A 26,180-nucleotide genomic window follows, 5' to 3' on the forward strand; every position below is an offset into this window, starting at 1 on the left:
CGGGAGACGGCGCGGAGGGAGCGTGCGGTGCCGTGCAGCCCCTGGCCCCTCAGAGCCGAGCCGAGCCCCCGCGCCATGCCGGCCGCCGCGCCGYCCCCGCTCCACCCCGCGGCGGGAGCCTGCTGCCACTGCCAGGGTGAGTGCCCCTGCTCCGGTCCCTTCCCCCGGCCCCTTCCCGCGGGCCCCGCACCCCGGGACCCTGCTCCCWCAGGTCGCCAGCCGGGGGGCTCGTTTGGGGAGGACGGGGCGAGCTGGCGGCGCCGCGCCCCGGCTGAGGGGGAGTGGGGCGGCTCCGGCGGCTGCGAAAGTTCCTGCCCAGGTCCTTGCGTGTCCGCGGGGAGCGGGGGAACCTTTCGGTGGCGTTTGGGCTGGAGACTGAACAGAGGAAGGTGCCGTGCCTCTCGGCTGTGGGTCGTCGAAGGTGCGGAGTTGGGATGGTTATTTCTCCGCGCTCATTTAATTACCTGTATTTTGGATTAAAAGAGAGCTTCCTCGCCCCCGCGTTTGGTATCGTAGTGGAGACAAGTGAAGTGGATTCGTYGGGAAGCGGAGCAAGGGGCTGCTATTGATTTTGTCTCATTTTGTTCCTGCTGCTGGGTGCGGGTAGCGCCGTCTGTGCCGCTTTCCGAGGCTGAGGCACCCCGCRGCAGCCGTGCGAGTACCGGGGCACGATTTGAAGTGTGAGTGCGAAGTCAGCGTTTGSCGTTCCAAAAGGCACGTACGGGTGTCATCTGTAGTGCCATAAAATTTGAAGATTTTGAAGTAACTTGCGCTCTTAATAGTCAGCATGAGTGTACTTCACTTGGAACGAATGCTTGTGGGCTGCTCAGAGCACACTGATGCGCTGCAAAAAAAAAGTAGATGGCGTGCAGTGTAAGGGTTTTAAGCCATTGCCCAAATGTATTTTAAAACACACTTGAGGCCGGTGAATCTTCCCTCAGCTGGGAAATCGCTCGTGTTACGGGCAGGGACTCAAGGGGTGCAGGGGCTCTTGTGTCACATGGGGATGCTGTGACATGAGGTGGCCAGACCTCTCTCTGGAAAACTGCTGGCTGTGTCCTTGCATCCCCTGACTCCTGTAGTTGTATCACTTGTGTTTGTTCCTATTTAATAACTGAGCAGATATTTATAGGAAAACTACTCCATAACTTTTCACAGTGCAGCATTATTTTCTGCCTTCCTCAGGGTACATTCAGTATGCAATGTCAGCAGGACTGGACRGGCTACTGGTTTGAGCTAATGGGGTGATTTTCAGGTTGTGAGACACTGGCTTTGGAAACAGCCCCATAAACTGAAACTTTTGCTACACCAAATACTAAAAGGTTTTCTTTAAAAAAAGAACAAACCCCTAACCAACAAAAAAAGAAAATCAACCCCTTTCAATGGCATAAAAAGTTTATAGCTCCTTTCTCTCTAGATTGAAACCTATCCTGTGCCCTGTGTGAGGGTAAAGAGTTTATCCCCAAACCTGATTGTTGTGCATGCTTTTGATACTAACTTTATAGAGAAATGAAAATGTGCATATCTGCAGGTTTGCATGTAAGTTTGTCTTCCCACCTCCTTGTTTCATTTTCCTTTAGCTACCCTTTTTATCATGACGCTTCTTGTGTTTTTTTATATCATCTGAATGCAGTTTTGACATTTTGAAATGTTGAGAACGCAGCAGACTCCCAAAACAGTCAGCAAGTGAAACGAAGCTTATTACAACTGCTTTATGTCGTAGAAGTGCGGTTATTAGAGCAACTGAGTCATGCTCTTCTGAAGAGGTGACTGCATTTTATATCTCAGGAAGCCCCCCTTCACTCTCCGATKAAACTGATCCTGCTGAGTTAGTCTCTTTCTTGAGGTGTGATGGGTGTGGATCTTCTGAAATAGCATGACCTTTCCCACGAAATTTTTGTAGGATGTTCAGGCACATTTGCTGAGACTTAGCGTCTGATAAATCTCCATCTGTGGCTTATTAACCCGAATTGGCTAATTGGACTTAAACTGCCAGCACAGATATCTTGGTTTAATTCAAGTTAGTGGCAGCTGTTCAAGCCTCTGAATTTGAGCTGTGCTAAAGTTACCGTGCCTTTATTGCTTTTTTTAATACTCAAGYTAATCACCTTGGACACAGTAGCCTGACTTTTGAATGTGTCTTTATCTGGTGGTGTCACTACATGCTTTGTATCTGCTTTCACTGCTGCTTTTTCTGATCATGTTCCGCAAAGTGTCTCAATTTTGGCATCAGCTGGACTTACAGTGTGTGGTGACTAAGGGAAGTTGTGTGGGATTCATTTCCCCATTTCTAAGATTACCTAGCTTAGTTTGTTTTCTGCAGAAACATCTATAGTTTTGTAAAAATAAGGGAAGTTTGTGTTCCTTCCTTCTTTTCCAACAGCTCTAGGGTGAATTGAGTTGGTTTCTGTCACTGATTTTCTCATTTCATTTAACTTGATGATTCCTTGACATTTAACAACATTTGGAATTAGTGTCGTATAGATTTTCTTGTAAATATAATTAGAATCTTTCTTGTAAATATAATTAGAATCAGAACAGTATGCTGATTTTAACAGCCTCTGTTAGATCTGATCCAGACCTTACTGAAGCTAATGTGAATCTTTTAATTAGCTTCAGTGCAGCTTGGATTGGAGCTCAAAATGTGGTAGTTGAAGAGGTGAGTGTGACATTTCTCTTTGTAACAGTATACTGTTTTCCATCTTTTTCTAAATTTCAGGGTATGGGGTCTGTCCTTTTGGAGTGTTCACCAGACATGAGAAACAATAACACAAGAGTAGGAGCTACTGCCTTGATTGATTCTAATGTCAACTTGGAGTTTGGTAATGCTTGCACATTGTCCATCTTACCTAGCAGTAGTTGGCTTTCACTGCAAATGAAAGTCTGGCGTGTTTACCATCTTCTCTCTGTTGCTAGCATTGCTTACTCAGTCTAATTATTATAAGAATGCAAAACAATTATGCCATRTATTCGTGGAGGAAGCTCTCAGCAGACATTCTGAAAACACCATCTCCCACTCCATCAATAAATAGTGATAGCCTGGATGTATTCTCCAGGTTTTAGTTTTCCCATCACCCCAAATAATGTAGTTAATGGAAATGYTGAGAAATGTCTGGTGGCGTGAAAATCAYRATCTTTCTACTTGTCATCATGCTTTTGAGTCTAATTAGCACTGGCTTACAGTTTTCCCTGAGAAGCCCATTTTCTTTTATAAGTTCTGTGAAACAATTTATTTTACAGTGTTGTCTTTAATATACGAGTCTCTTCTGAAAAAGTGCTTCTGTAATTATGGGGTTGGGGATTCTACTTCTGTTATGTGAGTTAGCATCTCTTAAATGTGTTATATTTACTAAGAAAACTTCTCTGTGATTTCCCCTTTTGCAAACCAGATGGAGAATCAGACTCTGGCTGGGTCTTTCCTTAGGTTATGCAACGAAGTTATTGGTAATAAAGGATCTGGAAGCTTAATTAAACTCTCAGTGACACCTCTGCASGCTCTTTTATTTTCACTAGGTTTGCTCGGTTGCAACTGATTAGTCATCAAGTTGAGATTTAGGAAGCAATGCAAATAAAGTCTCCCACAAGGAGTAACAGAATCCTGCTCCTTTGACTGAGGCATTGTTGGCTAACAGGGCTAAAAAGCAGTTGAAAGCTTACTTTGTAATGGAACATGAATAATTAATTTGAAATACATGGTACTTCAGGAGACAAGAGCATTAACGYGAAAGTGAAACTCCCTGTACTGTGAGCCTTGAGAAACATGTGGAGGGCTYTGCCAGATGGATTCTGGCAAATGCCAGAGTTGTGTAAGATGTTTTTGTTTCCCTCTGTCAGCTCTGTCCCTCTCCTGGAAGATCCTTGATGGAAGGTCCTGGACTGCAGAGCTGACTTCTCTGGTTACTGGGACAGACCCTAAAGCAGTCGAACTGCAGCCATGGCTGCTCCCAATGTAATACACACAGCCTGTCATCTTTGAAAGAAATTAAATAAATGAGCAGTTTCATAATATTCTTTTTTTGGTTTTATGCAACTTAAACCAAGCCTCACACCTCCAAAGGCACTGATTCATTTCACGTGCAGTCTTAAATTTCACATAGTTCTTTACAGATTATGCATCTGTATACTTTTCTATAAGACTTTTCTTTATGCTTGCTTTTAAATTTGCTACCCTTAAAATGTCAGAAAGAAGATAATGAAAGTGGGGTTCTGCTCTAAAAAAAAAAGTAAAAATTATGGCACTTGTGAGTCATTACCAGTCTCCATGAAATCTTTATCTTCATCTGCTGCTCTGGGTGTGATTCAGCTCAGTTTAACACTAACACATGGCAGTAACCATCTGTGTTTGCTGTAAATATTTTATTTTTTAATTACAAATGGCTTGATTTAGAAAACCTGAAATTCTATAGTGGGGTGGTTGTGGGCCTTCAGAGGAAGGAGATGAGCACCTGGGAAGGTAATTTTTGCCCAACCACTGTTGCCAGGTTGGAAAGGGGAGTGTAACACAGAGAGCAAAGCAGGCTGCCCTGCAGGAATCCAGACCCTGTTGCTCCCTTCTTGGAGGAGCTGGGCAGGAGGGCACCAGCACAGACAAAGGGGCTCTGAACATTTAGTGAAGGAGAAGGGGRTGGGGGGAAAAAGGCAAAGAAAACTCTTAAGTTCATCTTCTTCCAGGAGAAAGAAGGAAATGTGGCTGCTAAATGTCACTTATCCATCGTGATTCTCATACAGTAAATATGATCACATGTTGTGGCATGCTGAGCCTCCTACAAGCATTTTGCTGTGGGATGACACTCKCACTGGGGCTGGGGGTGTCACAGAGGCGCCTTCCATCCCCAGAATGGAAAAGTCCTGWGCTCATATGGCCATCAGGAGGGTTCCAATGTGGGCGCCCCTCAGGCTTCCTCCCTCTGCTTAAGTCCAGCCAGCTGCGAAGTTTTCCCATCAGACTGTCATTCTGGACAGTCCTTCCCATCTTAGGAACTCCCTTGCCGCAACAGCTGCCTGACTTTAGCTGCTCTTTGTCCTCTAGGATCTCCCATAAACTCTGAGGTCTGTGTCCCAAAACAGGCAGTGAGATAAATTGCCAGGGTGAAGCGAGTAGACTCACTGCACTCTTCCTAGTGTGAGAGGCTGGGGAAGAATGAGAACGGACTCTTATGGGACTGAGAGATTTGGGAATGTCTAGTTTGCAGTTTGCAAGACGCAATGTATGTTTATTCTTAAAAGGGGATGTGCTGAGGGTAAGGTGTGCAATGCAAAGTTTTGAAGTCTTCTTGCCTGCCCCCATGAGGCCAGGAAATGTGTCCAGAGGTGCGTCTCTCCCACAGTCCTGCAGGTCAGGTGTAGCCACTAAGAACATTTTCTTTCCTCCCAGCTGACACTTTGGCAACTCACCTAATGGGACCAGACACATTTGGCCGGGAGAAACTTTAGTTCTGTTGGTGATGTGTGGGACAGAAGGAACCCAACTTGACACATAGCTGAGTTTGCAGGGMTGACAGTTAAAGGAAAAATAATATTGCATGCGAATTTAAGCATGCTTGATGTGAAATTGTGAACGATAAAGAACTTGGAATCCCATCAGACTAATTTTATATGATCTTTTAGGGCTAAAACTGTATATTTATGAGGTAGAGCTATTGCTCTGATTTTTTTTTTTCTTTTTGCATGTGAGCCCAAAKTAGTTTTTCTTCAGTGAACTTAGAACACTGAACTGCTGAGTGATTTTAATTTTCTACAAGTTGGGTGAAACTGGGTCAGCGATTGATCTCCACTACACTGGTGCATATCAGACATGGAAGTACTGGCATGAGTATGACTGGAAATGTCCATTAGGGTTACAGAAAAGATGTTTTACAAGTTAAACTGATAATTGATTCCTTCTTTTTATTTATTTTTTTGTTTCATTGCGACAGTATTAAAACTGTTTTTGAAAGAATCCAGCTGATAAATGGTATTTGCAATATTGAACATGGTTTCRTTTTCCTTCTGCTCCAGTAGCTAATGCAAATAAGAATTCATGCAAATACTATGATGAGTTTGTTGGTTTGCTGTTTTCAAATTCACTTAATGTAATTGAATAAAATACAATTTGGTCAYCTAAAAAGACTCTGCTTCTTCATTTTGTGTAGTAAACAGTGATTATAATATATGATTTACAATAACATTTTGTTGCATTTTTATTTTATACATATTTATACAGTGTATTTTTTAACTGCCTTACCATCAAATGTATTCTGAGCACATAAGGCCTGTTCAATGTATTTCTTCAATGTATTAAAAAAATGTATTTGTACAAGGCCAGGTACTTAGAAACTTATAATATTCAGGTTACAAAGTCAAGCTTTTATGACTATTGATTAGAGCTGCTATTCCCCCAGCCCATATTMCTGTGCATTAAGATATACACAATAATTACATTATCAGATGTTGCTTTTTTTATCCCCAGGGGCTCTGGCTCCATCAGTGTATGTGATGGGCAAAGCTTTCCTAATGAGCATCTACTCCACTGTTTATCCTGGCTCTTCGTGCCTCCTGCTGTGTGTTTTTTGAACCCTGCTGTTCATACAGGCTTATTAACTTGTGGGCTTTTCTCTCATGGTTATTTCTACTTTAACAATTATGGATTAACCTATCTGGAGTACCTGCAAATGGAAGGCATGTACTGCATTCAGTGGCAGCCAAGGTGCAGAAAATAAAGTCAAGACTACTTCAGTCTGGGGAAAAAAGCAAATTGAGATGCTCAGGTCCTGAATTTTGGGATGACTGTGTATAATATTACCTTGTTGTGTGAAGTACCTCTTACAGTACATGCCCTCACAGCTGTGAGCACTGAGCAGGTTTGTGGATGAGGTCTCAGAATGTTGTTTTGGCTACGAGATCCTCTCAGCAAAGCATAGATTTAGTTGGTTGCTTTGAAACTCAATGGAATTGGTTGAGACAAAATCAAGTTCTTCAGGGCTGCACTGCCTTAAGCAGAGAAACTGTTCTTCCTTTGTTTTTCACACATTTTCCAGCTCTTGTAGTTACGTATCGTTTTCTGCAACCCCATCCTTAATCCAGTTTACCTGTAAGAGGATCCACTGTACGCTGAAGTAGGCATTAGAAAATCAGTGTACACTACTGAACTGTCATGTATGCAAGGAGAAAATGAATTCATAGAAGAATTTTGGGTRTAGAATGGTTTCTGTTGGAATTTCATTGAAGATCATTGAGTTCCAACCACTACCACAGGCAAGGACACCCTACACTACACCAGCTTGCTCAGAGCCCCATCCTGAACACTGCCAGTGATGGGGCACCTGCAACTTCTCTGACAACCTGTATCACCACCCTCACGGTAAAAATTTCTTCCTTGTATCTAATCTGAGTCTCTCCTCTTTCAGTTTAAAGCCATTCCCCCTTATCCTATCATTCCATGCCCTTGTRAAAATTCCTCTCCAGCTCTCTCCTAGGTCCCTTCACATCCTGAAAGACCACTCTAAGGTATCCCTGGAGCTGCCTCCTTCTCCAGGCTGAACATCCCCAACTCTGACTTCATAGGAGGGGTGCTCCAGCCCTTTGATCACCTTCATGCCCTCCTCTGGACTTGCTCCAACAGGKCTACATCCTTCTTATGCTGGGGGCTCCAGAGCTGGATGCAGCACTCCAGACGGGGTCTCATGAGAGTGGAGTGGTGGGGGAGAATCACCTTCCTTCACTTCCTGGCCACGCTGCTTTTAATGCAATGCAGGATGTGGTTGATATCTTSTTATTTTCTCCTGTCTCACTGAGCGCCTTGCTAATGTTCTCTTTATGCAGTCACCTGTTTGTGGCAATGTAGTTCTTCCTGTTCTTTGAAAAGATATAARTCAAAATAAGCTAATATGGCAAATGACAACAAAAGCAGGTGATGTCCTGTATTGAGAACTGCAAAGGAGCAGACCATGTGAGGATAGCTCTGTTGCTGACTTCCAATCCCATTCCTTTSTCTAAATTTTGCATTCTACCTGACTTCTTGATCCACTGTTATTCTCCCTCTCCTCTTTTACTGCTTCCCTATTACAGTCTGCATCTGCTCTCACTGTGTCAGTGAAGTTCAGGGMAACTGCTTTTAACCAGTATCAAAGWTCATAGGAACTGCTGTGTGTCAGACAGTGTCTGACTATGGCACTAATTGTTTCATTCCCTGCAGTCTGTCATAAATCCCTCTTTACTTTTATCTTCCCAGTCCAGTCCTTCACTAGTTTTCCTTTTCCATTTCGAATTCCATACTCTGAGCTGAGTGAGCATTTGGAGCTTGCTCAGGCTGGAACTAGTAGCAACTGTCCTGCTACATTTGACACTGTTTTGATCCATTCCTTGTGAAATTTTACTTTRTTTTTCTACTCAGGATTTTATCTGGTCAAAACTGTGTGTCTGCCTCTTCTTGTGGCTGAAATAATGACCCGTCCTGAGTAAAACAAAACCTCTGCCCTAAAACACTGTAAAACATGTCAGGGGAGGCAAGGATGAGCAGCAGGGGAGGAAAGAGAGGGTGTGGCTCCTCAGAGAGAAATTCGCCAGTAGTGTTTTCAACAGTGGGGTTGTAGGTAATGTAAAATTTAGTTGCTGTAAAAGGATGCCTGTGATCATGTTTTGTTTCTGTGCATCTAATTCAGTGAGTTGGGATTTGCCATGCTACTGCTTCAGTCTTGGGCACTAGCAGTGTGCACAAGCCCTGGAAGTTGCAACTTTAAATAATTTACAGCAAGGAGAGGAGATCAAGGTGGCACATGTCTAGAGGACTCKGGTTGCATCCTGGAGCCGACTGCTGATGGGCACTGGTAACCTGTGTGAGCTATGTGCTTGGCTGCTCCAAGTTCAGTGCCAGAGGCATTCTTCATACTCAAGTATTTGAAGATACTTGTTAGGACTGTGAAATGAAAATCAAATGTTTTCTGTTCCAAGTAAGATTGTTCTTTTTTTTTTTTTATTTTTTTTTATTTTTTCCCTATGGTCTTTGTTTCACATGCCCTGAGCAAGATTTTTCTTGAGGAAGAAACAGACATTTGTACTGCTGTCCTTTCTCTGCACACTTGAAACAGTTTTGTTTATCCTATATTAGGACCAGTATATCAAAACAACTCCCAGATACACAATTTCTGTCGTGTACAAGTTTAGTTGCTGCTGATGTTTTGGGATGTTTTCATGGTTGCTTTTGTAAGTGGAAGCCTTCTAAAGAAATTGCAGGGCTTAAATAACACCATCTTACTCACAGAAAGCAATGCCATACCTAGATCCTATTTCACTGCTGCCTTCTGTTTTAAATTGTGTTGTAAAACTCCTTGTAAAAATTTAATTCCCCTTCAACCTGTGACTTGATAGCAGAATGGTGAACCATTCAGTTAATTACTGAAACTGTGATCTTCAGCCAAGAAGAATGCAAGCTGAGTGACAATCTTTTAATTAATGRACAAAAACTTAGGGACTGGCAAAGGGAAGGGTTAAATTCTGAAAGGCAAATGGCACCAATACAGTTTTAGTTGCAATAGGTGACTTCTGGCAAACCCTGTTACTCTGTTTTAGCTGGTGTAGCCAGGCAATTCTTGAATATATAGATTGGTTGACACTCTGTATACACAACTTCTTCCTAGCTTAAGTCTTCAGAATCCCCTTWATTTTACTCCATGTCCAGATTATGATCCGGAACACTCCAAGGAAAGGTCTTCTGGAGGAATTTTTGTGATTTGTCCGYGTGCTTTTCCACCCCCACCCCTATAGTGAAATGGACTGTGATAATCACAAATGATTTGTAATTATAAAAAATTATTTGTAATTTGAACCACAGAAGCCGTATTCCCTGCAGGGAAGTACATTTTCTCCCTAGGGAGCACCTGTACTTTTGTCATAGKTGCTAAATTTCTYGTTTCTKCTGTCTGAGYCCCCAAATTCCAGTTGGTGCCTTCYTCCATGYTTCTCTAGGGACTTSGTGTGAGTGTTTGYCCTACAAGACCATTATGTCTTCATCATGTGGAGCTCTGYATTGCCCCTTGAGTTCCAGTTTCAGTTTTCCTGTGCCCATGTGCACAGTTCAGGTGGCGTGYAGGATGTGCTTGACCAGCTGTGCTGTTTCACCCCTGTCCACCCACAGCAGCAGTCTCAGCATCCTCCTCAGCCAGGCTGCACCATCAATAATCCATAATTCACTGGAATACATGGATAGATGTGTATACAGATAAAATCAGACTCACCAATCCATCTTAACATTTCTAAGAAATACTTATATTTAATAAACGTTAACCCTCAGGAGGACAGCAAAAGAAAAAGCACATTTTATTCTCAGATGTATTATTTGCCAGTGCTTGAACTCATTGAAGTGTGTTTCTCAYACCACCTCCCTCTTCCTCCTTCTCCCACTTGTATGTAAATATGGAAACAAGATTTTGAAGCAGTATAAATTGTAGCTATAGGATTTGGGTATGTGTGTGACCTTTGAAGGCTTTCTAGAAATTCTTGTTACCGCTTTAAGCGTGTGCACTTTTCTGACAGATTGAGGCTTGCTTCTTTCAGTTAAATATAGCATAACTGGAAAATAACAGAAATTATGACTGAAACACTGGTAACAGGCGGCTGAAGTGAATTTTTAATTGTATGTAATATGTAGTCACTGTGACCACCACTTTGACAATTTGACACCTCCCCTTTTCTTGGAATATATGAGAAGATTTTTTCATGCATTGWTTTAAGCAGTYATGTTATTTCCTTTTTCATCTTAGRAAAGTATGCAATTCYACTCTTGTTCCAAACATAGTTTTAGATTMCTTGTGGCTTTTGTCAAAGTGTTTTTGGCTAGGAACCAAGCCAGTTTRAAAAGCACAAAACATTCCTGTATTGTCCTTAATAATGACATAAAACTACTCTTATTCCATTAGTTACAGAATTAAAAAATAAACTTGGCTTCTCCTTAAGGCTTAGCCAATTTAGTGAAGAAAGAAAACATAATTGATGCCTGGGTAATTGAAACAATCAACAGTACTACYAAGCACTTAAAATCAGTGGTTTATAGAAAAGTATGATAATAGCAGCATAGCTGCGAGGAGCATCATCTGTGGGAAAAGTCATTATCAGTGCACCATTGTTTTTGTGTTGTACCAAGATTATAAGCAGCAAAAATGTCAYTCACAGTTCCCATAAGCAAGATAAAGCTTTGATGACAGTGGGTACGGAAGAACCTGGAAATGTTGATTRAATTCAGAGCTTCATCAGTTGCTAGTAACTATAATTTGTTGTGAAGTTGATTTAGGTTTTAGAGAACTGTTATTACAGCTGATTTTTTTTTTCTTCTTCATTCACAGTACACTTTATTCTGGGTGGAATGTAAATAGTGATTGTTGAAAAATCACTAGCACYTATGTAGTCATCCTTTGATAACAACAGATCATCCTTAAAAAGCAGAATGAAGACAGAAATAACTTGTACAACCACCAAGCATTAGTCACACGTAGCCCTTATATAATGCTTACGTCTTCAATCAGCATGCTGGCAGCTGGGCTTCTTTGTAATATTTGTTTGGAGAAGAAGCATCTATCTCATTTGGCAGGGGAAGAAATTGAAGCCAAGAGTTAAGGGACACGCTGGGGGGCACAGAGCGCTCAGCTGGGTAGAGTGTTACAAGTAAGAGGCATCCATCATCCTGCATCAAGCAGAGCCTACAGCAGAGCGGATGCTGTAGCGGGGTCTCCTCGTGTGCTTTCCGCACTCCAACCCCGGCCTGTTGGATACACTGTTTTATCAGGCAGAGCCAGTGAATGCTCTGCTGCAGCACCTCTGCAGTTTTCCCTTTTGTTWGTTGTTGTTCTGGGCAAGGAGGCATATTTCTTCTTCGCTGTGTTTTGCCTTGATGGGAAGGGCAAATAAAAATACATAGCATGAAATATTGAAAATGGCTTTTCCTGCACTTGAAAGCGAAAATGTAGTAGGCTTGAGCCTAAMACCAAGAGAAACACTGAAATGTGCAAATTTTCCTTGGAGGATTTGCCCACTTCACTGTGACTATGCAATCACAGTAATGTACGAAAATGGATGTGATTCTCTGGCAGATAAGCCATTGCTGTACAGAAATTTCCTTGTAATGGTTCGGTAACCRTTCTGGCTGTTTCCTTTTGTCTTGGTCCTGTCAGTTCACACATTTTGAATGTTTTTTCCCAACTGAAGAGCAAGGCTATTAAGAGGAGTTGGAAACACTCTGTGATGTCGTTCTGAAAGTTTATTTCTTGAGGCTGAAAATAAATGCATTGTAATCAGTTTTAATCCTAGAGAGTCCAACAGCTCAGAATACTTTTAGAGGACATTTTTTATTCCTAGCTTTTTGTTGATATGCTGGGAATTATGTTATAGCTTGGTTTGTCCATAACCATATGTTATGTTTTCAGTTTCTCCGTTTCACAATTACGCGTAACAAATGGTGCCATTTTCTTTGATGATGTTCCAAGATGAAATGTTAATGTCCCCAGAGAACTCTAGAACTTTGTGTGATTTTATATAATTTTTAGAGTAAAAAAGCAAACCAAAGTGTTGAGAACCATTGACTCCAGTGATCAAACAAGACGAAGAAGTTCTTTCGTTAAGACAAAGGATTAAATTACATTACTATTGGATGACCTATAAAATTGCTGTAAAAATAATAGCAAAATTTGTTATAGAAGGTCCAGGGAAACTGAAGAGGATGTAATTAGTTATAAAAATTTAAGGTTGCACACAGAGTACCATCTGGTAGTAATTCCAAAACAAGTAATTAGTTTATTTTACTTCATGCAATGTAGTTGTGGAGCTTGTTGTCATGGGGTTTAGAGAGGCCAAAATTGCAATTGGGTTCAGAAAGAAATTGAGTAAGTTCATGGGAGATATATTAATAAGAGAATGCTGAACAATCTGGATGCAATCTTGCTATTTTTTGAGGATTTCTGAAACATGTGAGGATTTAGARGAAAGATCTGTTAGTGTTCAGTATTATTAATTTTTTAATGACACTGCTTTGTCACAAAGCGAATTTAGATTTTCTCACAAATTTGGCAATGTTTTGATTGCAAGTGTGTGGAGATGTTCTTTAGTGGCAGTTAAAAGTTCTTTATAAGCCTTGAAGTCACCTACCATTACTCTCTGATGTGTAGAAAACTATTGCTCTGAAAGCTCTGATGGTACAAAATAATTAATATGTCTGCTCTTTCTTTGCTGTAGGACGCCAAAGTTTGTTGGACCATTCGCCACGTGATGCAGGCTCAAAAGGAAAAGAGAGGAAACTACATGGGACTTGTCCTCCTGTTGGTCGTGGGAGTTATGGAAAGCCATGTTTGGGCGAAAGCAGCCCCAGGTCATCATTTTTCAGYCCCCGCAATGGGTTTCACACGATACATTCAGAGCACAGTCCTGTGAAGCCAAGGATAATTACAGTGGTGAAACCTGGGGGGCGCACGCTCAGGAGGATAACCTTGCTTCTYAACAGGAGATCGGTCCAGACCTTTGAACAGCTGATGGCTGACATTTCAGAAGCTCTGGGATTTCCTCGTTGGAAGAATGACCGTGTGAGAAAGCTTTACAATCTGAGAGGCAGAGAAATCCGAAGTGTTCCTGAGTTCTTCAGGGAAGGTGATGCGTTCATAGCTATGGGGAAGGAGCCTCTTACTTTGAAGGACCTGGAGGTGGTATTACAAGAACTTTATCCAGAAAATCCTTATGCTGCCAGTGCTGCCATTCAGCAGAATGAGGAGCAGTCCCAAAAGCTGAAAAGCAGGCTGTATGACAAGGCCTCGAAAGTAGACAGTGGYTTTGATGAGACAGAAATGTCCAAGAACTGTGGCGATGGCTTGTCATCCCAGCTGGCAGCTGGACATGAAGGAAAAAGTCAAGCCAAGACAAAGCAAGAGGAAAAAGTGAAAACTAAAAAAAAGTGGACTAGAGAGAGCTGGGGTRGTGAGCCTGGAGTGAAGCCTTCTAGAAAAACACGAGAAAGTGAAAGATACCTTAACCATGAGAGGAGTTCTGAGGAAGGCTTAGAAGACAGTGCGGAGAAGGTGCTGAGGTGTGAGAAGTGTGAACAGGAGAGGCAGGCCAGGGAGAAGTTACAGAGGGAAAGGCAGRCTGAGGCCTCATTTGAGAATAGAGACTTGAACACAGGCGCCTGTCAGAGGTACAACGTAGAAAGAAATGCAAAAATCAGGAACTGCCGAAAACCTTGTGAAACTTGTCTGGAGGGTGAGGAAGTTGGCTGGAAAGACAATAGCAGTAGGAGGATCTGGAAGCCATTACACAGGATTGTTAATGAAGGRCTGGAAAAGAAAAAAAGGAGCACTGAGAAGGAAAGGGATGTGGAGAAGCATGAAAACCATGGGAAGGAAGTAGTAAAAATCAGGAAGAACGCTGTAGAAGGGCTCCAGCTGTCTCRTGAAGTGAAGGAAGATAATGGAAGTAGCTGTGTAATGAACCAAACTGGCTGGGTAAAGAAAGACACTCTGAGGGATGCTGAGAAAATGTCTAAAACACACAGGGAGGGCAGAGAGGGACAAAGGGCTAAAGAGGAAGCTGCCAGAAGGGAAGGGAATGCCATATGTAGAGAGAGTGACATGACTCGACGAGAAAAAACAGGGGAGCGCAGAGTGAATAAAGAGGACGCCAAGGCTCAGGGATTGGAGARCAACAGCCGGAGGTATGCCATTAAAAGCAGAACTGATGTGGAAAAACACTATGAGATTGGCAGAACTATTGGGGATGGGAACTTTGCAGTGGTGAAGGAATGTCGCCACTGTGATTCCAAACAGATCTATGCTATGAAAATAGTTGATAAATCCAAGCTGAAGGGGAAGGAGGACATGATGGAAAGTGAAATTCTGATTATTCGGAGTCTCTCRCATCCCAATATAGTAAGCTTAATTGAGGTGTATGAGACAGAAGCTGAGATCTACTTAATCCTAGAGTATGTCCCAGGAGGGGACTTATTTGATGCAATCATAGAAAGTGTGAAGTTCACGGAGCACGATGCTGCTGTCATGATCACTGATCTGTGTGAAGCATTGGTTTATATTCACAGCAAGAACATTGTCCACAGGGACCTCAAACCGGAGAATCTTTTGGTAGGTATTGTCAAAAATCGGCATATGTGCAGGAATTGAATTTATTTTCCTTTCACTTATGGTTCTTTCAATTGTTTTAAGCAAATACTGCCCAGAGATAATGTGTTGTGGCAGGACTGTTTTGAAGTGAAATTACAATTGTGGTTTGCTTTACATAGATCTGTTGTGCATTGCAGATAGCAGTGGTTGCAGAAASGAATTCAAGTAAAAATTACCAGGCTTTTAGGGGTAGTGAGCATTTGTATTTTTCAGAAATCAGACCTTTACTGAGCATCTGACTTTTAGGTGTCCAAGGATGAATCATAAAGCATCTTTCTTACAGACTGCAATGTATTAAAATTGCTATTTTATCTTATTTRTTTGTTGGACTTTCTGTCCACTGCAGTTGCATATCTTGCAGRCTGCTGTGCTAGTCCTCTACTTTAGTGATTTCTATCTTGTGACAATTAATTTTCTTGGAAGCAGAAGTATTATGCAGTAAAATGTTTTGGTGAATGCATTTGGTGGATGACATTGAAGTCAGCTCAAATACTAACTTCATGCCAAAGAGAAAAATTCTTGTTTCCATCAYACTTCTGAGGCTGCATTCTTTGCATACAACACTGAAGTAAATAGTTACTCACTTGTGTGAATATGCATAGAAATGTTGGTCCTATTGACWCTCCACAAGATACCCATTGTAGAACTGTAACAGTAAACAACTCTCCCTTGCTAAGTGTGTTAGGCTTCCAAATTTCCTGATAAACAGATAAATAGGAAGTATTTTCCAGTCTCTAACAARTTGGACTTGATCAGCTTTTGTGGAAGATCATGGTTAGCCAAAGTAATGGGTTATTTAGTCCTATGGGCCATTCAGTGCTTCTTAGGGAATTCATTTTGCAAAGAGAGAGAGATCAGTGTGCATTCCTGGAGAAAAGCAGCAGTGTAGCCAAAAMCAAAAGGAAATGCAGAGGTTGCACAAGGCTGGGCTGGAACAGTTTGCTCCCAAACCTAGTCACTGAGCAATGGCATTCTATACTAGGTSCTGCTATGAATCCTGCTTAGTGTGACGAAAATCTTTGTTTTGTGATCTCTATGTAAATGAAAGATGGTGAGTGCAGCTGGCTGGTTTGCAGGAAGAAGTGGGCTTGTAGGCACTGCCTTTGTGCTTTGTTTGCACAAAGTTTGAACAAAACTTCACTTGGAGCTGCATGGCATTTTCCAGAAGCTGATTTTCCATTATGAACCAGGTCCTGCTCCTTCCTATTTGCTGCAAATAAGCTAGTGCATGTGAAACACCTGAGATCTGATGCTTCATTTCCCTCTATAATACACAATCATCATAGCGATGTAGATAAGGAGAGAAGGGCAAGAGAAAGGTCTGTTCTTGTTGTTTTCACATTTAATTCACCAAACTGCAAAATGGAGAATGCTGGGCAGTGGCAGGGTTRTGTAGCACTGAAATTATCATGTTGCCTATTCTGACAGTCAGAAWATATTTTTCAAGGACAGAGCAGCTCCCAGACTGTAGGTATTTTGTCGTACAAGAACAGTGTTACCTAAAGGCTGCAGGAAATATAATTTTAGTTGTTCTAGTTTGACCTTGGTGTTAATTTCTTGTGAGCACCATTGTTAGATACCATGTACTGAAAGCAAAAATGACTTTGAAAAGCAAGTAGATGTGAAAAGCAGGTCTATTCAACCATGCAAATAAGTTTACAAGCTCTTGATAGTATTGGATAGGTCAGCTGCCATCTAATAAGCATTCCTATAAATACAGGCCACTTGAGCTRGGTTCTGGGTTGTCTGCCTTTTTAGTGTGCTACCTCTTGTCTCTTCAGAGTGGCTGGAGCAGCAAAGTAGGAAGGAGAGCTACCACTAATCTTACCGTCAACCAGTGCTGAACGGTAACAAACAGTATTGAAGGAAATTTCTGGGTTCTGCTGTTGGTGGGTCAGGAGATGAAGCACAGTGCTTCAAGYTCCAGCATCCTGCAGAGATGTCCTTGTGTGTGGGATACCTCTTGTTAAACTGAGGGTGTTTAAATCTGAGTTAGTCTACCTAGATTTTGTACACAGAGGTCAATACATAGGTATGTACTTTTAAGCTGTTGACTTGTCTACTTTGGGTCTTCTTTTGGTCAGGTGAACCTTTTAATTGCTTGATCTTCTGCTTTTCCTCTTTAAGCAAATGGGAAATGGAAGAGAAGTGATCCCAGGTCTATTTCACAAAGGAAATGTGTATGTTTACTCTAAACCTGCTTTGTGTGAGAATCTAACYCTGTTCTTAATGACTTTTATACATATTGGGTAGTTGTCATAAGAGATGGGAGAGAAGCAGCAATCTGGGAAAAAAATTCTCATAAGTTTCATGAAAATAAGCAACTAGGGAAAGAAGGAAAACAGTTTCTGTCGCTACAGAAGAAAAGGTAGAAATATACTTTGATATCTAGTAAACTGTAAAATTATTGTTGCTGAAGAAAGTTGGAAACCTGGTTTAATTATTAGTTCACTCTGCTTCTGTTTCTCTTGTGTAACTGTCCTCTAGTTATAAACTTCTGTGCCAGGCCACCATCATCCTTTCTGCTTTTTCTCCTCCCTCTTTCCCTACCGAGTCTGCCCACAATGATCAGGCTCCTTGCAGCRTAGCTGTGAGGCAGAAGGGTGGTGACTTGCGCTACGAAAACAAAATCTGTTTGACAGCTGGTGTGAAGACAGCTGCTACGAGTGCCTCCCATCTGCTAACAGAATCACCTCATTTGGGACTAGGTGTTCAGCAAGAAAACCTTTGCTGCCAAGGATGGGCAATGTGGGGTGTTTGGTCTCACATGGGGCAACGTTTTTAGGTAAGGGGCTGTTTTAATTCTACAGTTGCTGGGGCTTCTTCACTTTTGAGTAAGAAATTAATGCCCAGGTGTGGTAGTGTTKTTCCAGGTTATAGCTGTAAAAGACACCAAGTCACCCCTTTTTAGGGCAAAGGGAAAGGGCTATATTTGTGCTTGTGTACTCATCTCCTTGAACATTTCTCTCACATGCTAATATGGTAATGGTTTAACACTCAGCTTCATAAATGTTACAGCTTTTTAAGCATTTGAGATTACTCCCCTGCCCCTTTTTCTGTCTCTCATTTTTCATGTATGTGTGAGAACTTTGAGTATAGCCTTTCTGACCTTGAACATTGTGACCCTATTTACATATATAAAGCACTATCCATTTTCCATCACTCTTTAAATATATACAAACCACTGCCAGTTTTCCCATTGCACATGAATTAAACTCCTGTTTAACCTAACTTCAAGTATGATAAACCTACATAGGGAATTTTCTGTAACATTTTTCACAGAGGTTCTTCTAGGTAGCAGCAAAGGATGTCTGAAACTCAAATGTGTAAGCAGTCATTTTTCTTATGCYCTGTTTATTTCCAATATGCAAAATATCACATGGGCTAACTTGCTTTCATGATGTCCATAAGAAGGTGATCTACCATATGCATGTGCATGCAGAGAAATATTAATGTCRTAAATCATCATCTTAGACACCCTGATGGATTTAACGAGGTAGGTATGAAATCAAGCAAGAACATTTAGTACTGGGACAGGAGAGAAGGAGAAAGATAATTTTTTTCCTTCTTTGAAGGAATTAGTTGATGAATTTGGCCTTATATTGTAATCTGGGATTTGCATGGCTGGGTTATCTAGAAATCCTCAGAAAATATTCTAATATCCTGCTGCGTCATCTATGTAGTGAAAGTGTAATGAATACTGTTCTTTCTTACCTCAATTGAGTAAGTCTATAGGCAGGCAGCACTTTTAAATGGCAAGAAAATTGCAGAAATAGCAATAGCTGTCTTTTAGGTATCACTGGGAAGGCTAGTATGTTTGTTTATTGTTACTATTTTTGCTTTGTTCTCACCGTTGCATAGAATACACACTGTAGATGTCAGAGAGATTTCTCTTGAGCAGGTTGTATGTTTCTGTAATAAATAGTCAGGCCTGAGGAATGAACAAAAAGAACTTAAAGCTTTTGTTACTACAGAGAAGCATATTTGCATGCTCAAGGTGATGCCAGGTGATGGAAAGGTATACAGGAGAGGAAGAAGCTGGGAATGAAGGGAATTCTCTGAGTTGTTCTGAGCATAGCGTTAGTGAAGCTGCTGGGAAGCCCTGGGCTTGCTGACAGGTTACATGCTGTCTCTGAAATGATTGTCACAGAGCTGTGAAAATATTTCCACCGTGCCTGCTGTTCCTACCTGCTCCGTTGTTAACTAAAGTGAAGGCTCCGTGGTTGTGTCCTGAAAGAAGAGATGGTGCAGTGTTGCCACCTTGTGCTGTAATGGGAGATTAGGAGTTTGGCATCCTGAGAAAAGAAAAAGTAAAACGGTGAATTTTACAAAGCAAGAAATCTCCTGAAGATTTTGGGATTGAGATTARGATCAGTGTGTTCTCCACTCTTCCCACCACCCTGCTGTTTTCCAAAAATGTGTATAAAATTTCAGTGTTATTTTTCTTAATGTCATGCAGGGTAGCTGAAATTCCATGTGACATACTTTTCTTATATAATTAAAAAGAATATGTATAGAATAGGAAAATACATTCATACTCATATTTTCATATTGCATATTAAATTGAGCATTTCTATTATGAATTTTTGTAACATCCTGCCACTGTTAAATTCTATAGATAGATGTTGTTCTAGAAAGTGTTGCCTTTATAATTTTTTGTCACTTTTGTCATTTTGTGTCCACAGTGCATGATGGAAAAAGGTTGTACATAGTTGCTAGTATAATTGAGAAAATGGCTGTGACATTTTAACTTCTTCTTRCAGACATTTTGACTGCATGGTTGTAGTAAACTTCATTTTTCAGTTTCRTTCTGAAAATAAGTTTTTTCTTGGAAAAGCAGAAAAAAACCCCAGCAAAATGTTTTGATTAATCAAAACTAGGAGTGTGCACAAGGGACTTCTAGCTCAGGGGCAGCTTCTTGTCCCCCAGGAACCCTGAGCTCCTTCTCTGCAGAGCTGCTTTCCAGCAGCTCAGCCCCCAGCCTGTACTGATGCCTGGGTTATTCCTGCCCAGGTTCTGGACCCTGCCCTTGTATTTGTTGGATTTCAAGGGTTCTACCCTGCCTGTCTCTCACATCTGTTGAGATCTTTCTGAATTGCCACATAGGGTTCTCGGGCATCAGTCATTCCTCCCAGTTTTGTGTTGTGCAGTTTTTATGAGGAAAATAAAAAAGGATTTAGTAGGCTATATTGTGATATTTGGTAATATCCTATTTTTTTTCTTAGAAAGAAAAAAATAAAACCCATCAAAAAGTTCAAACACATTTTGCTTAATCAAAATTGGATGAGTGCTTACATATTCTGTAAAGAAGAGAAATAGGGATTAGTCAAATGTARTGTATAAGGGCAAATTTTGTCCCATCTGTTACCTTAGTTATCTGTTATTAGAGACCATCCTGAATTTTTGGCTTTCTTAAGTGGTGTGTGATGGCAAAGTATGAGATGTTAAAGCATGGAGTGTACCCTATCACATTTGTATTCCAGTCTGGCCATTCAAAACCAAGTCCAGACTTCCTTGGCTTTTTTGTAGACATTTTAGCCTCGGATCTGTTCCCCATAGTTACAGAGACAGTTTTTCATTTKTTGAAATGTCATTTTTTAGTTCTCAAAGATTATTTGAATGTCAGTCACTAATATTAAGCATACTGATTTATTTAATTATACTGCTGCATTGTTTATTGGCTTAGCCTTTGAATATAGAATCATAGAATGGTTTGGTTTGGAARGGACCTTTAAAGGTCATGTAGCCTAAGCCCCTGCAATGAGCAGGGATATCTCAACTAGAGCAGGTTGCTCAGAACTCTGCCCAACCTGGCTTTGAATGTTMCCAGGGATGATGGAGTATCTACCGCCTCTCTGGGCAACCTGTTCCAGGGTTTCACTACCCTCATTATAAAAYGTTTCTTCCTAGAGTTTAGTCTGAATCTACTTTCCTTCTGTTTAAAGTTATTGCCCCTTGTCCTGCTGTTGCAGGGCCTGCTATAAAACCTGTCCCTATCTTAATTAAAGCCCCCTTTAATCATTGAAAGGCCACAGTAAGGTCTGTCTGCAGCCTTCTTTTCTTCAGGCTGAACAACCACAACTCTCACAGCCTTTCCTCACAAGAGAGGTGCTCCATCCCTCTTTCCTGGCTCTYGTCTGGACTCAGTCCAACAGGTCCATGTCCTTCCTGTGCTGGGGGACCCCAGATCTGGATGCAGCACTGCAGGTGGGGTCTCACCAGAGTGGAGCAGAGGGGCAGAATCCCCTCCCTTGCCCTGCTGGGCACGCTGCTTTGGATGCAGCCCAGGATATGGTTTGCTTTCTGGACTGCAGCTGCACATTGCCAGCTCATTCCAGTTTTTCATCCATGAGCACCCCCAAATTGCTCTCCACAGGGCTGCTCCTGATCCATAAACCAGTCAGTATTGATACCAGGGATTGTCCTAGCTCAGGTGTAAGACCCTRTACTTGTCTTGCTGAATCTTACGAGGCTCAACCTTCTTGAGCTTGTCCAGGTACCTCTGGATGACATCCCATTCTTCAGRYTCATCACTCAGCYTGGTGTTGTCTGTCAGRTTGCTGAGGGTGTGCTCRATCCCACTGTCTGTGTCACTAGCATATTCATTTCTTAAAATAACTCTTCATTAACTGCATTATAAAGTAATGCTAAAGACCCATGCATGCAAAATTAGAATTGGAAAAAGTGTTTTGACTAATTGCCAGGTGGATGTAGGAGGTGAGAACTGCTGAAAAGACCCAGTTAGGAGGTCATTCTGCATAGACCTATTTTTACAACTCTTGCTGTGTGGTGACCRTTACCAATCTAGTTTCAGGGCAGCAGGTAGAGTAGCAGAGTGATTTGGAAAGAACATAAAGCTTTTGTTGGTTTGCTTTTTGTTGTTARACCAGTATGATGGAGATATGCTTCTCAAGTGTCTTGGTTTTAGCTGGGATAGAGTTATTTTTTCTACTTAGTAGCTGGTACAGTGCTGTACTTTGGATTTAGTATGGGAATAACATTGATAACATACGGTTGTTTTGGTGGTTGCTGAGCAGTGCTTTCCCTAAGTCAAGGAATTCTCGGTGTCCCATGATCTGCCAGGCACCAGGTGTACCTAAAGCTGGGAGGGAGCRTGGCCAGGGCAGCTGACCCAAAGGCATATTCCATGCCATGGAACATTATCCTCAGTAAATAAACTGAATGTAGTGGGCCAGGAGTTGCTGGTTGGGGGTCAGTGAGCAATTGTATTGTGTACATTTGTTTTCTTGGGTTTTATTCCTCTCTCTTGCTGTCACTCCCTCCCCCGTTCCCCTTCTCATTACAGTTGTTACAGTTCTTACTGTTATTATTGTTATACTTTTATTTATTAAATTGTTCTTATCTCAACCCACCTTTTTTTTTGGGTTCTCCTTCCCATCCTGCTATGGGCAGAAGAGGGATGAGTGACTGAGCAGTTGTGTGGTACTTAGTTGCTGTCTGGGGATAAAGCATAATTATGAATTCACAGTAGTTTACTTGGGCTCATTGYATTTAAGCATGAAGACATCCACAGCATTCTTCTTTGCTTTCCCAGGGATAAAGAACAGTTTATTTTTTCATGAGGAAATAATAAGATTCAATTGACTCTTGGTTATTTTTTGTGTTCCTTCTGTTCATTTCTTGGAAATTGCTGTGTGCCGGAGTTAGTAGAGCAAAGTTTTCTTTTTTTTTGCATAATTGCTTATCCTGTTAAATTAATGCACCTTTTTAGTATGGGGGGAAAACAACCATGTTCTGAAGACTGTTCTAGTATTATTATTAGAACTCTTTCCTGTTTTATTACCTGCTTCCTTTATATTTTGATGTTTTAAAATGCATGTGGACTAAGCCTATATATCTTCTGTTTGGGTATAGGTTCAACACAACGCAGATAAATCTACTACACTGAAACTGGCAGATTTCGGCCTCGCAAAGCAGGTTACAAAACCCATATTTACTGTCTGTGGAACACCAACGTATGTTGCTCCTGAAATACTTGCTGAGAAGGGTAAGTGGATATATTGGATATATTTATAATTTGTCATAAATCTTACAATTACGCTGAACTTTCTAATAATGGAAATAGTCCAGAATGTTTCAACCTACTGATCCATCTCTTCAGGGTAGGAGGTTGGCTAGCAGTGCAATTTGGGAAAGGAAATCTCTTAGTTTTTAACAAACACAATCATTACATCAGTTATATTGGCATTATTATGTCTCTATTAACACAGACTTCCAAGCAGATAAGCCATAAAATAATTGCTAAATAATAGTGATTGCTAAAGTGGGGAAATGACCAAAAGGTCATGTTGCAACTTAGGAGTAGCCAGCCCTATTTTGTGACTGTAACCCTAACAACTTCCCAGAGCCCCTGATGATGCAAAATYATTGTGAACGTATATGTTGGATTTATGTAACAATCCAAAACATGTTTCACATCACAAAGAATTTTGAAGATTTCATACCCAAAAAGATTCAGACCTGGAAAGAAGTCAGTTTTGTTGGTGACTCAAGCACATCTATTTTTGATTTTTGTTCTGTGGAGCTGGATTGCACATCTCCARTTATATCCAATTTCAATGGAAACTTGGCACTCTTAGCTCTTTTTTGAAGGGAATCTGAGGATGTCTATTTTAGAAATATGTGCTGTGTTTTCTCTATTAGTCTCCAGTTGACACTGGCCTTGTGAGGCAGTGTTTGTGAAACATTTTGTGGAAAAGAGTGACTCTGTGAGAGCTGTAGCTAATAATGGGCAGCTTATAGGCATGGTGTACCAGCCACTTATTCTTTTGCTGATCTCATCTTTTGGACAAACTGAGCAGAGATTCTGTGTTTCTTTTTCATTCGATTTCCATGGAACAGTTCCTTAGCAGTTGTGAGTTTTCTTTCTAAAACAAGACTTAATGGTTTGTCTCTTTTTCCTCAGGCTATGGACTTGAAGTAGACATGTGGGCAGCCGGTGTGATCCTGTACATCCTGCTCTGCGGTTTTCCCCCTTTTCGCAGTCAGGACCGCGATCAAGACGAGCTGTTCCAGATCATACAGCTGGGTCACTTTGAGTTCTTATCCCCTTATTGGGACAATATTTCTGCAGGTAAGATTTTGCCTTTATAGCAGATCTGAGAAGTGGCAGTCTTCTTCCCTGGAGGGGGAGAAACTCTTTTTTCAGGGCAGTGTTCTTGAATGTTGGGGTGCTTTACAGGTTTCTCTTGTGTGAATCTGTGCTGTAAATGTGAATGTAGTCCTCTGGTACTATTGATGGCTGTGTTTCTGCATTGCTTCTGAATGTTTTAATGGATTGCTCTCTTTCTAGGCAAGAGTAAGGGTTTTCCTCACCTTGTTTATATGCCTCTGCAGAAAAAGATGCCAAAATAATCTCAAGGGTTCTGTTAGACTGTAAATATGAACGCAAAAAATCTCAAAAGCTGAGAATGAAATCCTTGCCCTGCAGAATGCAGTGTRGATTTTCTGATGACTATCCTGTCTGCATGCAGTAATTTTTTCCTTCTCACAGGACTAGTACAGCGTCTTTTGTGCACTCTTCAAAATCAGAAACCTTAAAATTCCCTTGCACTCTGCACAGTCTTTTAAAGAACATATTCCACAGCATTCTATAACATTTATGCTCCTTAAGGGATGAAATACCCAGTGCTCATTCCTGTGAATGTGAGCACTTAGCCTGAYGCCTTCAGCACACTTCTGAGGTTAAATATCCCTCATTCAGGGGGATATTTAACCTCTCTGTCTGAAGGGGTGAATGACATCAGTCATGGAGRCTTAATATCTCCTGTCACTAATTCTAACTCCATTTGTTAGAATAGCTCCTGGGGGTAATCACAAAAGACATGGTAAAACTAATGAAAAAAAYAAGAAAGACATTTTGTGTGGGTGTCGCTCTGACCATCACAGAATGGGTGGGGTTGGAAATGACCACAGTGGGTCTTGAGTTTCAAACACCCTGCTCAAGCAGAGCCATCCTGGAGCATGTTGCACAGGATCATTGCCCCACTGTACTTCAGCCCTGTCTCCTTTGCTTTCTTCCATAACAGCAGCRAAAGACCTCATCACCAGGCTGTTGATAGTGGATCCCCAGAAACGCTACACAGCACGTCAAGTACTTCAGCACCCCTGGATCAGAACAGCTGGGAAAACTAACAGCAGGAATTTGCAGAGGGAAGTGACCATAAATATTGAGCGCCATTTCCGGGCCCAGCGCCGAAAGGAAGTTGCTGATGAGAAAACATGAAMTCTTTCAAGCTCATTTTGTCTTCTTTTAATTGATTAACAGTTCATTTATGTTTTCTAAATGAATTGGGAATTCAATGTGTACCTGTTGGTGGCTATTGCCATGCCTTTTTTTTTTTTTGATTCTGAGATTCTGAAGGACAAAGATCAAATTTACACTCACCTCCTCTGATCTTGGCAGTCTCTCTGTTGAAAGCAGTGAGGACTAGATAAATTCTGGAGGGTGTCTATTATTTTTCTTTAAATACTGATTTTGGCTTTTACATCTGTTTAAGATGGAAAATGTTTGCTTATGTGACTGGCACTAGTGGTGATTCTTCTCTCATCGTTTTTGTATAATACCTTTGAGGGGTTTTGTGTTTATAATGTTTTCAAAATAGCTGTCTGCATACACATCTTGCACTAATTCTTTAAACTGTCTTTTCACTAATTCCTTCTAGCCACAGAGAAGGAAGAATAAAAAGTAAATGCATTCTTTAGGATATATTAAATAAACAGCCAAATACTGTATTTATTAAGTTGTGAGGGAAGAAAAGCCCTTRCTGACTAAATCTGATGTTTTATGGTATCTCTCTTGGTAACATCTTTCATTATTTGTTCAGAGTAATAGATGGTAGAGTGTTTCTGTTGCACAGTGATAGTGCTGTGTAACACAGGGGTTTCATTTCTTCGTGAGAAGGGGGAGGATATGGCTGATACCCTTTCAGGACTGTAATAATAACAACTTTCAACGAGGTTTTCTTCCTTCTCTGGGAAGTAGGAAGTTAAGCAGTTCTAAGGGCACTTTGCTTCTTTTCCCAAAGTCATAAT

The 26,180-nt window shown here is 41.2% G+C and overlaps 1 protein-coding gene across 1 annotated transcript; it reads left to right on the plus strand.

Moving 5' to 3' along the window:
- Positions 1 to 25,844, plus strand: DCLK3 (doublecortin like kinase 3). Its single transcript, XM_057376980.1, has 5 exons — positions 1 to 136; positions 13,198 to 15,086; positions 23,001 to 23,133; positions 24,052 to 24,219; positions 25,175 to 25,844. The coding sequence occupies exons 1-5, from the start codon at positions 76 to 78 to the stop codon at positions 25,369 to 25,371; spliced, it is 2,448 nt and encodes an 815-aa protein (XP_057232963.1). The 5' UTR covers positions 1 to 75; the 3' UTR covers positions 25,372 to 25,844.
- Positions 25,845 to 26,180: the final 336 nt, after the last annotated feature.

This window comes from Malurus melanocephalus, unplaced genomic scaffold (genome assembly GCF_030028575.1).
Source record: "Malurus melanocephalus ecotype Western Australia unplaced genomic scaffold, MMel_1.1 scaffold_297, whole genome shotgun sequence".
Taxonomy (NCBI): Eukaryota; Metazoa; Chordata; class Aves; order Passeriformes; family Maluridae; genus Malurus; species Malurus melanocephalus.